The sequence below is a fragment of the Momordica charantia genome (genome assembly GCF_013281855.1).
Source record: "Momordica charantia cultivar OHB3-1 chromosome 1 unlocalized genomic scaffold, Mcharantia_2.0 BLBB01000001.1, whole genome shotgun sequence".
NCBI classification, from domain to species: domain Eukaryota; kingdom Viridiplantae; phylum Streptophyta; class Magnoliopsida; order Cucurbitales; family Cucurbitaceae; genus Momordica; species Momordica charantia.
The window spans coordinates 14,068,644-14,086,930 of NW_028275157.1; the positions used below are offsets into that span (position 1 = coordinate 14,068,644).

The 18,287-nt window shown below is 32.6% G+C and overlaps 1 protein-coding gene across 1 annotated transcript; it reads right to left on the reverse strand.

Annotated features, from left to right (window-relative positions):
- Positions 1-1,549: 1,549 nt before the first annotated feature.
- LOC111019461 (BTB/POZ domain-containing protein) lies at positions 1,550-3,166 on the reverse strand. The gene has a single exon (XM_022295855.2). The coding sequence runs from the start codon at positions 3,089-3,091 to the stop codon at positions 1,661-1,663; it is 1,431 nt and encodes a 476-aa protein (XP_022151547.2). The 5' UTR covers positions 3,092-3,166; the 3' UTR covers positions 1,550-1,660.
- Between the last annotated feature and the right edge of the window lie 15,121 nt (positions 3,167-18,287).

The following is an 18,287-nucleotide window of genomic DNA, read 5'->3' on the forward strand; positions in this document are numbered from 1 at the left end:
TCTTTGGGATTAGTAGTTAAATGAAATGAATATGGTGGTCCATTTCTTAAAATTTAGATTATACGGCATGACTTTGAAAACAAATTAGGTGAGATTACAATAATTTAAAATATGCTACCTTACTTTGTCCTTCTCTATTATTTTTTTGGTATAATTTTTTTAATATATAATGATGGACCAAACTATAATTGCATGTCATTGATCATAAATCAATCTCGTTGATGCATAAATTCAGCCTCCTGAGATTTCGTCAAATTTGCACCAATCTTCTAAAATAAAAGGGATCAATAAAACCTGCAAAACGAAATAACACTGAGTGTCAGTGTGGCTCTTGTCATACCGCTCTGATGCTTAAGTCAGAATAGGAGTAGTCGAGTATGAAAAGTAGGGTATTTCAATGTACCTTTAGGGTTCGGCTTATCATTATATTTATAGAAATATACCTTGTTGGACTGTGAGCATATTGTGCTTGAATGTTGAATCAAGGGATCGATAGCCTTGCAATAGACGTTCCAGTAGTCGAATCTAATCGGTCGAGACTTGGTATGGTTAGCTTGGACTTGGTCGGTTGGGATCTTGCAGGGTCGTGGACCTGGTCATGCCCTGGATCTGGTTATGCCTCGGGCCTGGTTATGCCTTAGATCTGGTCGGTTGGGACTTGGTCAGTCTAGACTTGGTCAGCTGGGATCTCAGGGGGCCCTGGACCTGGTCATGCCTCAGACCTGATCATGTCTTGGATCTGGACATGCCTCGAACCTGGTCATGTCTTGGATCTACTTATGCCTTGAGCCTGGTCATGTCGTAGACCTGTGATGTAGTTCGCTTGTCATTTATTTATTTATTTATATATATATATATATATATATATATATACATACATACATACACATACATACACATACATATACTTTTTTACTTACTAATAATGCTTGAAATCCATGGAGGAACAAAGTCGGATGAACATATTGAGTGACCAAAATTTAATGGATAAATTTGATCGTGACAACTTGATTGACATTATTCCAGAAAGAGTGCATGCCCAATTCTTTGCATTTTATTTGTAGAATTGAGGAAAACTTTTCATTCAAGCTTTGTTTAGAGAGAGTTCTACATTGACGTGAACTTAAGTTTGCAAAACCATGATATTAAAAATCCATCATTTCTATCGACATGTCCATACATCCATAAATTTGATATCATATGATGGATAAATCATAAAATATCAACAAAATATTATTAATATATACATAATACTAATATTAACCAAATTAACTTATTTAAAATTAGAAAAATATTTATTTATTACGAATTTTTTTTACTTTCTCTAATTTTTACAAAAATATTCATGTGACATAAATATTTTATCAATATTTAGATCGATATTTCTATGAAATTAAAGCTTTAGTATTTCCATTGACGTTGATATTTAAAACCTTGTGAAAAACATGGAATATGATTGGCATCTTAATGAGCGAGTTATTTTTCGTTTGGTTATGACAATTGAAAAGTAAAAACAAAAAACTATTTCCGAAAAGACCTTCAAAGCAAATGTTCAATGGCAGGCCCATAAATTATTGATCTCAACTAGAATAAGGGCCCAATTAAGGCCCAATAACAATGAAAATCGTCGCTAAACACAGACCAATAAGGAGTTTCTGAGTCATAAAATTGAAACGACGCCGGAAGATCTGGAGGTTTCCCAAACCTCAATTCCTTCGACATTTTCCCGGGAAACAAACAGCCTATCGCCGCCGCCTTCAATTTTCTCTATAATCCCTCGCTCTGAATCCTCCGCCTTGTCCATATAATTCCTACGGTATAAATCGTCGACAGTCCCTTTCAATTCTTCCACGCCATTTTCTCCTCCTTCCATTCTCGACCAAACTTCCAACTCTCCTTCTCTTCCCACCAACACTTGATTTTTGAAACAGCTAATTTTGATATTTCCACCTCCTCGTCGGCTCGTGTTTCCCATCGTCGGATTCTTGTCTTTCAAATACACCCACGGATCGTCTCCTAATTTACGGATGTCCGCCATTCCCAAATCCCCCGATTTCGAGCAGATTTTGAACAGTTTCAACGAATCCACGTCGACATCCACGTCAGCGAACGAGTCCCCGAACCTGCTGCTTCGGCCCGAACCTGGCTCGTTCGTCTCCCAAACTACGTCGCCGGACCTCGAGTCCCAGAGCCTAATGTACCCCGAGTAGCCAAACGCCCCACACGTCACCGCGCTTCCGACGAGTACGGCGGTTTCCGGTATCCACGTCAGCTTACCGGCGACGATGTTCTTCGCGGAGCTTCCGAGTTGCCGGCCGAGTTCAGACGCTATCTGGAGAGTCGATTTGTCGATGACGAGAACGGAATTCTCTCGGTGAGGGGAATCGAAGGCGGCGAAAATTGAACTCGGCGAATCGTTGATTGCGGTGACTCTGGCTTTGTAGATGCGAGGATCGGTAGGATCGGACCAGTGAGACGAACCGATGTGACGGCCGCTGAAGAAATTGTAGAAATGAAGTCCGGGAGCAGAATCTGAACCTAAGGCCGCAATCTCCGGACACACTCGGCGGATTGAGGTGATTTTCTCCAAATGAGTTCGAATCGTTCTCTCATGGATTAAATTCCAATCGTAACTAGAGATCTGGCCTCCGTGAGCGAGCCAGATGGAGCCGTCCCCGTCGACCGCCGTAAAAGCCGATACGACGCCGTCAGAAGTAGGTCGGATAGTCGCGATGACCGACGTATCGATGCCGTTGAAAGGAGGAGGAGACACCGCCGATTTGAGATTCGCCTCGATGCCGTAGAAGAGAGCTTCATCGGAGAGTTCCTGCTTCGAAAATCGGCGAGCCGATGAAGGCAAGCGGTTAGTTCGGAGAAGTGATAGGAGGACGGAGAAGATCTCTGGATCGCGATCTATAAAAATCGGATTTCGGTCGTCGCTCGGCCGGTTGGATAGAGCATACAAGAGCGAGTCCGGGCCGCCGGAGCGTATGGTGGAGACGGTGGTCTGGAAGAGATCGCCGCCGACGCTGAATTTGATTCGTTCTTCGGATAGGGTTCCGATGGCCGGCTGTAAAATTTCTTCCTCCATTAACGGAAGCCGCTGATCCCTAGTCAACAGGTTGAGGCCATCTGGTTGTTCGGTTAAGAATATTATGACGGAATTACCCCTTCTCGGTCTCTTAAACGTGTATTTTCTTATCCCGTGGCGTTGTAATTTCCATATGTGGAACGGAATCCGGGGAGCATTTCGGTAATTTCAGTGGGTGAAAAATGTTTCTCCCGGTTCAAGCACGTGAGGAGGATTCTAGGCCCAATGGGCCGAGCCCAAGTCTTTTTGGTTTATCGAGCCCATCCCCACCACATAAACACTTCAGGGAAATTATTGTAATTTACGAAATGATTTTTCTTTTAAAATGGCTAAAATATTTAATAATAATTGGAAAATATACCAACGGAATATTTAGATTTAATGAGATCAGCTATTAATAATAGTAAATTATTAGTTTATTAAACTCAAAATTTTAATGAATTAATTTCAAACTATTGACTAACTAATTTTAATCATCATCAAAGCATTGTTTGATATATTATCGTTAGAATTAATTCTTTACAATTTTGACTAAGTACTTGAAATAGTACTTAAAATAGTAAGTTATCAATCATATTTTATCATTTAAGCTATAAATTGAACTTGAAATAGTAAGTTTAATTCACATGCTTAGCTGTTTAACTGCCAACATGAGCTTAGCTTGATAGTAATTGACATATGTTTCTGATCAAAATGTCTTAATCTCTCATCTCATTTATTATATTAAAAAAAATGATATGCTCAGCTAATATAATATATTATTTTTACAATTGTATAAAAATATGATTGACTTCATTATTAAATTATTAAAAAGAAAATGAAACTACCACTCCAAAAAGAAAAAAGAAAAAAGTGTTGGAGAAGTCCAATTAAACTTTTTTTTAAAGTAAAACAAACATGCGGGTGAAGATTCAAACCCATGATTTTTTGGTCGGGCATACCTTACCAGATTGAGGCAGGACTAGGTTGGTTGTTTTTTAAAATTAAGCTTGTAAATACTACTTTCACCTATATACTTATTTATTTTGCATCATTTTCAAAATTTAAGCTAAAATTTGAAAATTAAAAAATGTAATTATCTCAAAACCCTATTTTTGTTTTTGAAATTTAGCTAAAAGTTCAATTATGTTCATAAGAAAAATGTTGAAACATACCAAAGAAATTGTGAACAAATAAATAAACATATCTTAACAAAACACGAAACAAAAATAAACCAGTTATAAAAAAGGGCCTAATTTATCTGTAAACATTTTCTTTCCCACTTTTGACAATATTTAATATGTAGGCCATACGGTTCATGTTCAAGTCATATTACGATATAATTTCTAAGCAATCTAACCGAGCACAACCGAGCCGCATTTACTTTTCGACGATCTAATTCCTAAATTTCTCATTGTAGTACAAATCATGTTAGCATCTCTCTCTCATTCCAACATACCATTATACCCTCCATATTCTAAAGCATCTAAATTAAAGCTCATTGTCGTGCACTTCAAAAGCCAAAAAACACTCATTAGTAGCAAGAAATTTGCCACTCTTTAGAATAGCAAACACTCCCAAAAGAAGGTTTTTTATATTATGGTGGGCAATCTTCCATTACATAAGTAACATGTTGACTAATATATGTAAAAGAGGAATCTCTCTCTCTCTTTAATTCCATGCACTTTGATTTCCAAACACACTCGATCACTATGAGTTCCCTCAATGTCTGCCACAAACCATCCAATCCCTTAGTGAATTTTACCCATTACCCACCAAAAACCAGGCAAACTCTAGTGGGTTTTCAACATATTGGAGCTCACCCACCTTTTTCTTTGAGCTCAAAAAAAGAGAGCATATATAGTTTTGAATTTTTAGAATTTGTGTTGAGCATGTTTTATTTTAATTTAAAAAAGAGAATTTTAGGTTTCTAAACTTTCAATTCTGTACTTAATATATGTTCCTCTGTTTTAACCAGTTAATGAGGCTTTTTAAATACAAAGTTGAAAGTTCAGGAATAACTTATTAGACACAAGATTAAAAAAAATTCAAAGACTTGTTAGACACATTTTAAAGTTCTAGAATTTATTAGACAAAATATTTTAAAAGTTCAGAGACAAATTTATAGTTTAGCCTAAAAAATAATAATCTAGCTCTAATTCTTGTTATTATTCAGTCACTTGATGTGTTTCCACTCGTGTCGAGTTAACGCATCATTGATGTCACTATATTTGTTTGCTAAATAATTAACATCAAAATTAAAGGTAACCAAAATAATTCTATTTCGAAAGTCTATGATCTAAAAGGAGACCAACTTAAAAAATTTAGAGACTAAAATAGATATTTGAAAAGTTTAAAAGAATGAAAATAAAAATGAAAATTCAAAGGGAGGAATATATAATATAATGATGGCACGGTCTGTTGTTATTTGTCGCCAAAAAGTGGAGACGGGAAGGGGAAGAAGGATTTGATTTAGAGATCTCATCTGGGCATTTCGTCGAACATCTTGTCTGTTCGTTCAGTGAAAAGGAGAAAAAGGAGAAGTGATTAGTCATCCACATAACAAACAAACCCAATTCTGTTCATCAGTTGCGACTTCCGAGCGGGCGCGCGGTCCATACCATACGCCTCTGCGTCTCAACTAAATTATCATCCATTCCCCTAAAGTGCTGTTGGCTGTGTTGTTATTTCGCTTTCTTTCTGCATTTTTTCCTTTTTCTTTTTTGGAATTTGGAAAGTAACATAATTGAATTATGTGAAAAAGAAATATATTGCTACGGATAAAATTCCAAGTAAATTATTCTCTTCAAAAATTTAGGTTAAAAAATACATTTTATCTCTGTACTTTCACTACACTAACAATTTAGTCCTTGAATTTCAGTTTGTAACGATTTAGTTCCTGTACTTTCTCTAAAGTAATAATTTAGTCCCTGAACTTTAACTTGTATCGATTTAGTCCATGTAGTTTAATATTTGTAACAATTTAGTTCCTATCGTAAAAAATTTTACTAAATTTAAGTGTCAAATTTTATCATATAACAATTTAATCATTCTAATTCATAAACATATTTGGTACCTCTTTAATTTATCAATCTATACATACAAGAAACTTGACAAAAAAAAAAAACAATAAGGACTAAATCGTTAACAACTTTAAATTACAAAGATTAAATTGTTACATATTAAAGTTCAAGAACTAAATTGTTACCAATTTAAAAGTATAGGGCCTAAATCGTTACAAACTAAAATTTAGGGACTAAATTGTTATTTTAGCAAAAGTACATGACCAAAAACTTATATGTCAAAATTTGCTATTTTGAAACTTAAGAATTAAAGAAAATTTATTTGTGAAATCTCATAAACTAATATGATATCTATTCTATAAAAGTTATAAATTCAACACAATATTCACTTATCATAAACAAGATGAATGGACTCAAATCAGATTTTTCTTAAAATATTACTTATATATTTTGATACCTAATTTATTTGTATTGTTCTACTTAATTCAATATTATTGAACAAATAGGTAGACTCCACTTTTTAGCCACTAAAAATAAATCACATCATAGAGTAAAAGGAGTTTCTACTCACTAGTAAGTAGACATGCTTTGTTCAAGAAATTTTTTTTTTAACCTTCCAAAATAGTTAAATTTCTTTATAAATAAAATTGAAAGGCAGTAGCCACAAGGGCATGGGTTGAGGTGGACATGCCACGTGGAGAAATAGTAGGGTGCTTACGTGGCAGAAGAATGTGCGACAAGGAAGGGGGTTGGCTTTGTTGGGCAGCTGTGTTTTTGGCCTAGTAGGAGTAGAAGCACGTGACAAGCACGAGGGCCCCTCAATTAGAATGTTTGTCTCCGAATCCCTCCAAAATAAATTTTGATTCATCCATCTATCCAACTTCTGCTCTCTTGCCCATCCCACATTAATCACTTCAACTCATTCAATCGCCATTAAATGCTTCGACAAGATGGAGACTTTGTGTCCCCAAAATACCCCTCTCTTCCACTTTGAAGAATTACATTATGTGTAAGCCCTTCTAGTTATAGTGGTAATTTCTTTGGTTTGAGGAGGGTGGGCTTGTAATTTCAGCCTAGGAATGTATTGGCTATGGGACCTAGTGTGGAGGGTGTGGGTATCCCTCACAGCTAAGAGATAATACAAAAAAAAGGGGAGAATTTTGATAGATTTTTTCAATTAGATAAGTAATATCTTGACTAGTTTAGACAGGTTCATGTACTATGAGTCTTATTATATATATATTTTTTCAGTTCAACGAGGGATTAGAACATTTGACGGCTTTTTTGGAAGGTAAGTAATTGACCAATTAAGATACGTACTATGTCGGTAACCTTAATATATACTTAATTATTCTTGCTATTCTCAACTACTTTCTAGTTAAAAGACTTCATAAATTTGTCGCACTATTATAAACTAGATGGAGCTTTAACAAAAATGTAGGCGTTATGTATAAAAGCAGCCTTATTCATGTATGATGTAATTTGCAATAATTTTAGCATTTAGCTCCAAAATGGTGTCATCGTCTTGTATAATCAATGTGGAACCCATTGAATTTTCAGCCCTAGTTATGGAAATGGGTCCTCCCAATCTCTACTTATTCTACATCAACAATTGACCATTCTTGTAAAAATGGCCTCACTTCCATTTGACCACAAACCTCCATAAATGGGGCTAGCTATAGGGTTCCAATTCCACAAACCAACCAATGGAGCTAGCTCCACCCCACTCTTTTTTCGAACATATTTAGTTCATGAGTTTTAATTTACCATATTTTGAAGGCTGAATTTATGTAATATGCATTCATATTTATATAAGGTAGTGATTTTGTTTTTTAAAAAAAGACATCACACAATTTATTTAAAAAGTATGTGAGAAAGCATATACTAGATAAAAGTACTCTAGTTAAGAGATGGAGAGAATGTCGTAATTACCAAAAAAAAAGAAAAAAGGTGGATTTGAATGTCGAAGAAAAAGGAGTAATTTAAGATAGTTGTTGTTCATATATGCATTGGATAAAAGACTGTTGTTTCTCTCCAATTAAATTAACCAAATAATGGAGCAGAATCCATTGCACCAAAGAATATTCTTACCTTCTCAAATGGAAGAATTGAGATCTTTGCCGGGAGAATTTTTAAATTTTTATCATTTCGTGTTTAGTCTGAAGTTAATTTACGGGAGGTTAATATAAAAGGCTAAGAAATGACCTTTGGAGCAATAATTTGAATGGGAAACTAGGGGCAGATTCCAAACCCTAAAGAACAATCAGCCACACAATATTATAACATTATTATTAATTTGAAAACCATACAAATTCCTAACTATCATTACCAATTTGATGTGAAAAGATTGATGAATTCTTGGGTATTTTCCCATCAAAAATAGCTCATTGGAGAATTTTTTTTTATTTTTTAATTTCTCTCTGATCTCTCTCTCTCCATTTCCATTGGTTGGGTTGTTTGTTGTGGTGGACACGGATTTTACACCCATATTCTCCTCTTGGGAGACAAGTGAGAGACAGATCACATTGGCTTTTGCAATTTGGCAAGAAGAAAGTGGATCATGAGATGGAAGCTCCACACTTTTCCAAGGAAATTGGCTGAAATTAATGCAATGCCCTTCTTTGTGTAGGGTCATTAATTTCTGTTTCTAGGGTTTTGTTTGTGTGAAAAATAATGAGGAAATAATATCATAACACACACCTCTTCTTTGGGGGTTTTTAGTTTTGATATTTATACTAATCTATAATTAATTAAGATAGTATGAGAGATAATTCATAAATATACAAGAAATTGATCCCGTAGTGTGACCTGTCTAGTGCTAATCTCAGACTAATTTGAACAACTCTCTAACCGAATTAATTTGGTTGCCAAGGTAATTCAATAGAGGCAGGTGGGCACCATAGTTTGAATACATTCTATAAATTCTATAGATTTTTTATTGCATGAGAGAAAAAAAAACAAGGAATTGAGGTATATCATTGATCTGATCTATTAAATATGAGACAATTTTTGGAATATGGTATATTTATTTCCATTTATTTTCAATCGGATCAATAAAAATAATGTAGAGCTTCATATTATATTAACTAATTTAGTCCAATTTAAACATAACTCAACTAGTTAAGGTACATATCTTTGATTAAGAGATCGTGAATTCAAATCCTCACTCTATATATATATATATGTGGAAGCTACGAAACTGACACAAATATAAATTAAACTAATATGTATTTTTTTTTTCAGAATTTAGAAACCCTAATGTCAGTGCCAATAAATTGTAAGGCTTAAAAGGAGGTAGCAATATGGTGTGGGCAGGCAGTAACACCAACTTGGGGTCCAAAACCCTAAATTTTTATGTCACATAGAGGAACATGGTCACATGGAAAACAATATAATTTTTAATGTGTTTGTGAGTATATGCATAATATGACCAAATTCAATTGCCTAAAATTGAAATTCTAGCTTCAAGAAGCTCTCTAGACCAATGTTTATTTGCACAATATATATTTACCCTACCATGTTTACTTGCCAATTTAATTATTTGAGATTGTGGAATATATTGAAGAATTTTCTTGACCAGAAATTCTTGACCATTATAGATAAATGAAATAAATGTGGATATATTGTTGATTTTAATGCATGTATTGAGATAGGATATCAGTAAAATATATTTTTTTAGTTCAATAGGTGTGAATTGGGAATTTGAACCTTCGACTATAGCACATATGTGATATGTCTTAGCTAGTTAGGCTAGATTCGAGTGGGTAATATTAAAAAAAAAAAAAAAACAATGGAGTGACTTTTAAAAAATAATAATAAATATTGTTACTTAAAATAAAAAAAATGACTTCAAAATATAATTATTGAGATTGAAATTCATTTTTCTTTTACATAATTACAAATTATTAGACATAAATTATCAGAAATTTTATGAATTTAAATTTGTTCGGTTGATATTAGTTGATTAAATCAAACCCTTATTCTGTGACTCTGTCCCTCTCACACTATAATTAATTAGTTCACAAATTAAATTTATTTTCAAATGTTAATAAATAATTAACATCAATGCTTATTATTTTCATTATGATTTCATAATAATTTTAATCAAATAAACATGATAGATTTTGTTCTCATTAATATACTTCTGTCATACCAATTGCCTCCCAAAATTAATTCCCAATTTTAAAGCAAGAGAAAATGATTTGATAATAATGCTTTGTTGACTCAATCAAGCCAAAATCTAATTAAGGTGGCAAAGCCCAAAAAAAAAATGTTATCTATTTTGATGGCTATGATTAAACAACACATGGATCCAAGGATCAATATTTTATTCTTATTCACATGATTTTCTCATCAAATAACGGACAGTTTTCTGTTTAACACAATTAATTAGTTAAGTGTTGGTTGTGATTTTTTTCCCCATATCTCTCTCTGTTTTTTCTTTAATAAAACATTAGTTGATAAAAGGGGATTCTTCTTAATTAATCTAATTAATTTGAAATAGTTAACTAAAGGTAAGGGCAGAGCCCAGAAAGAGGACAACAAACCCAGTTAGCTTATCCAATTAATTAGGCCAAATTCTATAAATTTAATGGTTATAAAAAGTTAGTTATTTTAATTTTAACTCATTAATGAGCCTAATTCTATAAAATTTTTCAGAAGTCGAAACACTTGCATGATAATAATACACTTGCAGAATTGGCAGTACAAAAAGTATCAAATTTTTCAGATTTTTTATTTTTTTTATTTTTTTAAAGAATGCGATTTTCGCCATATGACCCACCTGGCTGCCTGCCAAGGAACAACGAGTTATTAGATTCGGATTTTTTCAGATTTTGTGTTATTTTCAAAAACTAATTTGTAAAGAGAGTGCTTTTGGATTTTATCTTTTGAAAAAATCATGATAATTCATCGCGAAAACAATCTTAAATGGACTGTATTTGTATGCTCACATAAAGCTCTGCGTTCGCTAATTATTAAATGTCACGTCATAAAATTAAAATTACATTTAGGATTAATAATAAAATTATATGTGTCCTAAATTAATTTTAAAATCGAGGAATCAATCACGTCATGTGTCTCTCTTATGGACGTCCGATAAAATCAGATCAAAACTTATAAGGAGATTGGGCCCAAGTCCATGACCCATACAAGACCCACCAAACTCTATAAATAGAGGAGGTCGCCTCTCATTTGAGACATTCGGAAATATTGAGAAGCATTAGAGATTCGGAGCATTCAGAGTCATCTACAACCATTTAGGGTGCAAAGCACTTCACAAGCTGCAAAGTCGAAGCACTTCATAATCTGCAAAGCCAAAGAACTTCACAAGCTTCAAAGCCGAAGCACTTCAACAAGCTGCAAAGTCCAAGAACTCCACAAACTGCAAAGCCGATGAACTCCACAAGGTATGAGCCGAAGAACTTCAACAAGCTGCAAAGCCGAAAAACTTCAAAAGTTGCAAAGCCGAAGAACTTCACAAGCTGCAAAGCCGAAAAACTTCAGCAACGCAAAACCGAAGAACTTCACGAGCGCAAAGCTGAAGACTTCACGATCGGCTCGACTATAGAACCCAGATTTGATAGCACTAGTGTCGTCAAGAACCCGGCCTCGAGATTCGATAACCCTCTTATTCTTTCTCTTTTTTTTTATGTCTTTTTTCTTGAAACCCTTAAGTCTTCATCCAGCTACAAGCCAAATAAGCTCAAATCTGAAGTCAAAGTTTTCATCAAAGTTTGTAACAAATCAAAGTTTTCAAATCTGAAGTCTTCATCAACAAGTCAAAGTTTTCAAACAAGCTCAAATCTGAAGATTTCAAAAATCTTTGGTTCGTCAAGCAAGAAGCTGAAGACATCAACAATTGATTCAAGAACAAGCTCACGAGCACTTGAATTAAAGTTTACATTTGAGAGAATTATACATAGGATTATACATTAGAGATTGTAACACCCACATACATATATACAAATCAAGTTCATTAATTCGAGTTATCTCTTCGTTGAATTTCTCGTCGAACACTTAGCTTAGTGATAATTAGCATTGTTTTAACTAAAAGATGAATCCTATTAAATACAATAAACTGTGAAGTGTGTAGTTACCACTAAATATTTAGTTAAATCTCAAATATTAATAATAAATTTATTAACCCATTTTATATTATTTTTATGAATAAATTATATTATAAATTTTGTATTATTATTATTTTAAATGTAAATTTATAACATATTATGTTACACATGTTTTGATTTTTTAACAAAATAAAGTATGTTTATAATATATTTATCAAATATTTTTCAGTGTAATTCTGGATTTTCAAATTTTAAATTTCAACTCATAAAAATGTAGTTGGATCTTAAAATTAAAAAATTATTTTAAAAAATAAATTTATCAAACAAATATGAAATTTGAAAATAATGAATTCCTTTATAATTAATTTTATAACGCTTATTTAAAAAAAAAAAGAGAGAGAGTTATAAAATATGATATTTTTATTTGAATAAGTTCTCTCACTCTCAGGTTGTTTGGGGAAGAGAATACCCTGGACACGTGGAGGACCCCTATTGGTGCTCCAAGATGACTCATGAGTCATGTCCAGCTCGGGCCGCCGAGATCACCACCACTAGCGTTGACAGATGCTAAGTATGAGGGCCGAGGTGAACCTGGCCGAGGTCCGATCTACCGGGAAGCTCGGTGGGGGCCGGGGTGAGCTACTGTCAGCGGCGTGATTATCGGGTGTAACCGTCGGTCCCGAGATTACCGGGTGTAACCGACGGTCCCGAGATTACAGGGTGTAACCGTCGCGAGATTGGCGGGACTACCACCCATAAGTAGAGGACCTCACTCCACGATCAGGTACGATGATTTCTGACCTCGAACTAAACTGGGAATCCGACCTATACTGACTTGATCGTCGGAGTGCTCACCTTTTTGTGCAGGTCCGCCCAAATATTCAGATCGATCCGGAAGTCGAGTTCGAGCTGTAATCTGAAATACACTGTTGTGCGTATCCTTGCATAAACACAGGTCAACTTATTTTGAGTCAAATTCTTGCAACTCGTGCAATCTGAATGGATCAGAAAGTCAACTTCGTTGAAGCTCATTATGATTTTAATACATCCGATGCAGATCTTTCTGTCTGAAAGGAACAAATACTATTCAAATTTTCATGGTTTTTATTTTTTACACTATTTATTTATTTTAGATATATTTGTAGTTATATTATTGTTTTTCATTTGAATAGATCTTGAATAGTTCAACGCATTTGAATCTAGTTTTTAAAATATAATAATTTTGGTTCCTAAATATTTCGACAGTTTGATTTTATTAGATATTTAGGATTTGTTGGTTTCTTGTTTTCTATTTTTTAAGAAAAGTAAATAAAAATATGTTTGGTAATTGTTTATTAAAGTTTTTTCCTTCATTTTTATTCAAATGAAATATTTTCGGTAACTATTTTTCTACGGTTATTTCTCAATTTTTAGATTTAAGAAATTAAATTTTTACATGAAAAATAATTTTAAAAATTTTAAAATATGTTGTATTTAATTTTTGTAGTATTTTTTTACTAAATAATTTTAGTAGTATTTATTATGCATTTTATAAAATAATAAGATAATAAAATTAATAGTTTTATTTATGTTTTTGAAAGCTGAATTTTAAGAAACATGTAACAAGAAACAAAATTTGGTTATTTAAAATTTTGCATACAATTTCAAAAACAGTTTCCAAATACATATATGTTTTTAAAAACTAGAAACAATAAATTTCCGTAAATGAAAAAAAAAATCACTAAACGACCTGAATCTAAATTTTTATTTTTATTCTTTGTTTAAATTTCATGCCTATTTCTGGTTGTAAAATATTAATGTGGGGGAAAATTCAAAGAATGCCACGTGGGCCTTAGGTCACCGACATGTAGAGGTCGACAACCAAACTCAGCCATGATAGTAAGAGGGACTTCCAGGTGAGCCCAAGCTTCGAGCGCCCCCTTCCACCTATATTTGGGAGTAATTTAAGCAGAGTCAAGATTGTTCCGCGATTCCCGCTGTGATTCTCGTAACAATTCAAAGAACTCTTATAAATACACCTTCATTTCATCCAAGTAGGTATGCAGTTCTATTTAAAATCGACCTAGAGATTATTCAAACTTACAACAGACTTAAGTGTGGAGTATCTTTTCTTTGCTTACAGATCTCCTTGCTAATTAAGTTCGTCTTATTCAACTTGCTCGTATCTGATCATCTTGTAGATTTCTTGCAAAAATAGACAATTAAATTAGTTTTTCAATAAATTATCAAACGTAATCATAATTCATAATTCAAATGGTCAGATATGTATACCTCCATTAAAAATACTACATCAACGGTTGAAAAATCTAAATTTCAACCACAATATTAAAAAGGGCAAAAAAATCTATTCCCACCAAATACAGTAAATCCTTAGTGGTTGAGAGAACTTCCATGTTTCCCTTTTTTTTTTCAAATTTTTGGGGAAACACAAGGGGTGGGCCATATGCATGCAAACAAAGCCATAAGTATGATTGAAAATGAAAGAAATTAATAATAATTATTACAAATATAGTAATAAATTATGCATGGCATGAAAATTTAGAAGAAAAAGAAAGAAATGAAAAAAAATAAAGATGGAAGAGGTGAGGGCGATGGGCGTGCGTGGGTTTGCCATTTGCGTCGCACGCAGCAAAGGCCCCAAATGTTCCCTTGGTGGGGTTGGGCAGCGGTAGCCCCCCATTATTATGTATGGTGTGCTTCATTTTCTCATAATACAACCACAACAAAAATGGGGGCTTATTATTATTTTCCTAATTGCATAATTATCCCATTGGTCACAACAAACCAACGATCCTTTTAGACCTCAATCTACAAGCGAGCTTTGGGAAGTGTGATTTTAATGTACTTCTAGCCATCAATATTTAGTGTCAGCAGAGTGTTCTCAGCTTGTTCGAGTTGAGATCTAGACACGTGTTTCTAGACGAGTGGTCCATGTGGTAAGTTGTGGACCTACTTGTAACAATATTGACAACTTTACTTATGAACAATAAATTTAAAGCTCTAACACTTTACCTGAATGGTAAGGTTATTTTTACATTTCTAATTGAAAATTTTATTGGGTCCATAATTTTGAACATGTTATAGGTAGTGTTGTAATTATTATAGGATTAATTATTAAACTAACTTTGCACCCAATGATTTAAAAAATTTTCCTATAAGCTTTTGATATGAAACTCTAATGAATTAGAAATTAGGAACCTTTTGGATATGTAAACTCTTCATAGACATTAAAACTTTAAAAAAAATTGTTAAGTTCAACCCTAAGATTTAGGTTAGAAACAAATTGCCTTAAAGTCAAAGTTGTCGAGACAAAGAACAAATTACTTGGCCCGAGAGTCGAACAATCCACGAGATATATAAGATTATCAATCCTAATGTTATTGACATGAAACTTAAAAGAAACATGAAATGTAAAAGGATTTTGGGCTAAACGTGAAAGAAAATCTCCGTGACTCAATTAATTAAACAGTATTGATCTAATATGTGAAATAAACTTTATAGAGTCTCCCAACTAAATAAAAAATGTTAGGTTACAACAAAGAGATTACATGCTCACTTAATAGGCTCTAAAGGGATAAAAATTAAAAAAACAATAAAATTACTTCAAAATTATTAAATAAAATATGCATCATAATTTGAAGTACTTTCCGTTTCATATCAATTTTAGTAAGTTCACATGTCAAATTTGTAAATGATAGAGACCATTGATGAGATTATTTAACCAAAAGATATGAAAATGTAAATTTAAAATTAAAATTATAAAAAGATACAAAATTAACTCGGTGAGAAATAATAAAATAATAGAATATATGATTTAACTTTTATTATTATTCTTTTTTAATTAAGAGCTTTATGTGCAAGCGTGCATTGATTTCACTGTCTTTAATTTTTATTTTGTCTTTCCCCCCTTTTTGTTGTTTGGAAAAAGTAAAACCAGTTTCTAATTAATTTAGATATTCGAAGTTAATCATAAAAGTGTATTCTTTTTGTTAAAATATATTCTAAACATATTCCTTTTAATCTTTAGATAAATATTCTAAACATATTCCAATCGAAAATCATGACAATTTATACCATGACACAAACAATTAAGCTAAAAAGATTCACCACCAGTAAATAAAATAAAACAATTCATTTACTACCCAGATATTAAATTAATTATAAAGCTTAAAGTATAATAAGGGAGCTTTAATTAAGTTCATCATGTAAATGGGGAAAAAAAAGAATTCCACTTACGCATAATATCTTGAGATCCTTTGTTGGCAATTACAGATCTTGCGATATCCTTTTTGAAAGAATAAATGTTTATAAATAAATGAATTAAAATCTTCTTCTCCAAGACTTGGATAGGTTCTCATCTCTTTTGATTCCTAAATATTTTATTTATTTTAGTCATGTCACAGCAACGTCAAATCCACAAATATAATTATAAAATTTCAACAAAATTAAATAATCAAATTCGTATTGTGAGCGAGAAATTTTAAATTGAAAACACAGCCATACATAATTTGGAAAGTAAATGTCGGGAAATTTTCTCTTTTTTTTTTTACCTTTATATTTAGAGTGAATTTAGGACTTTTGAAATAGGAAGAAGTTTTGAATTTTTATGATGTTACTTATTTAGTAAGTAAATTTGAAAATTCGTCAAATTGAAATTTAAAATTGTGAATTAATGATTAAAATGATTTTATTATATTGCTTTTTTAGTACAACAAGTAAGAATAGGATATCGAACTCTGGTTGGAAGTTGGAAATATATGTCAATTACCGAGTTATGTTCGCATTATTTGTTAAATCATATCAATTTAATTAAAATGTTTTTTTTTTGTTTTTGAGTGCTCAATTAAAATATTTTTAATGTATATTTCTTCAATGATAACGTTAACCACATCGATAAAATAGAAAAATATTTCAAAGCTCAAAATGTGTAATAATAAAAACTTCTAAAATCTAGAAATTAAACAACAATCGCGAGGGATTATTAATAATTTGACTAAATGTTTGATTTTAGGTTTATATACCATATATGTCCCTAAATTTAAAAAATTATTTCGTTTTGGCCTTTAAATTTTTAGATTATTTCTATTTTAGTTTATAACTTTAAAATGTATATTTTAGTCTTTAAACTTAAAAATAGAAAAACTATTTTAGTCTTTCTTCCTCACCTTTATTTTGCTTTAGTAAATTGATAACGTAACTTTAAATATATGTATTTGTCGGGAAGATTAATTATCAAGAAACATTTTTCCTCTCATAGTTCTTCGGTGAAAATTAAATACAACAAACAATAAGAGAATATATAGGGGAAGCACAAAAAAGACACGTAAAATTTATACTGGTTCATCAACTATGGCTACGTTTAGTCTTCCACAACAAGCGAGTTCTATTATGATAGGATTGGTACAATGAGCATATACAAAAATATCATTCTATTCTAGAGGGCTCAACAAAAGCCACCTAGCTTATAAAAACTACAACAATATGATTTTAGGAATACAGGAATGAAACCTCGCCAAATACTAACAAGAATTGGTTGGCGACGCTGCACTACAATTTCAGGATCTCGTCTCTATATCTCTACCAAATACCACTGTTGCATGCCTTCATATCAGTATACCAACACTGCTCTGGCGGCCCTCAATTGTGCAACTACACAACATAAGAAAACCTAATGAAATAAGAAAGGATCCTTAAATATGGTGTGGTAGCATTGACATCTCAACACTACATTTGAAGCGTTAAAATAGAAACGCATGCGCCCCTTCTTTTCTAATTTTTCGCGATAGTGCCGCGACGTTGTCTCACTCTCGACCAGATGGCCCTCTGCAACGCCCCATCCCTTCTGTTTTCGTTCCTTCTTCATTCCCTCCATTGTTTTGGCTCCAATCTCGATAGTACTAACATGCTAGCATAAGCCTGTATTAAAAGCCACATATAGTTTGTCAAGGTGAGTGTTTGAACACAAAATTCACTAAAACTAGCTAGTCACGAATCCCAATGGAATTAATTTATCTAAAAAAATAGGGGATTAATTTATCTAAAAAAATAGATGAGCACACTGGCGTTTTAAGTCAGGATAATTCAGAATTGTTTCGCTTTCAAATTAATATTGGGATTTAGCGTACG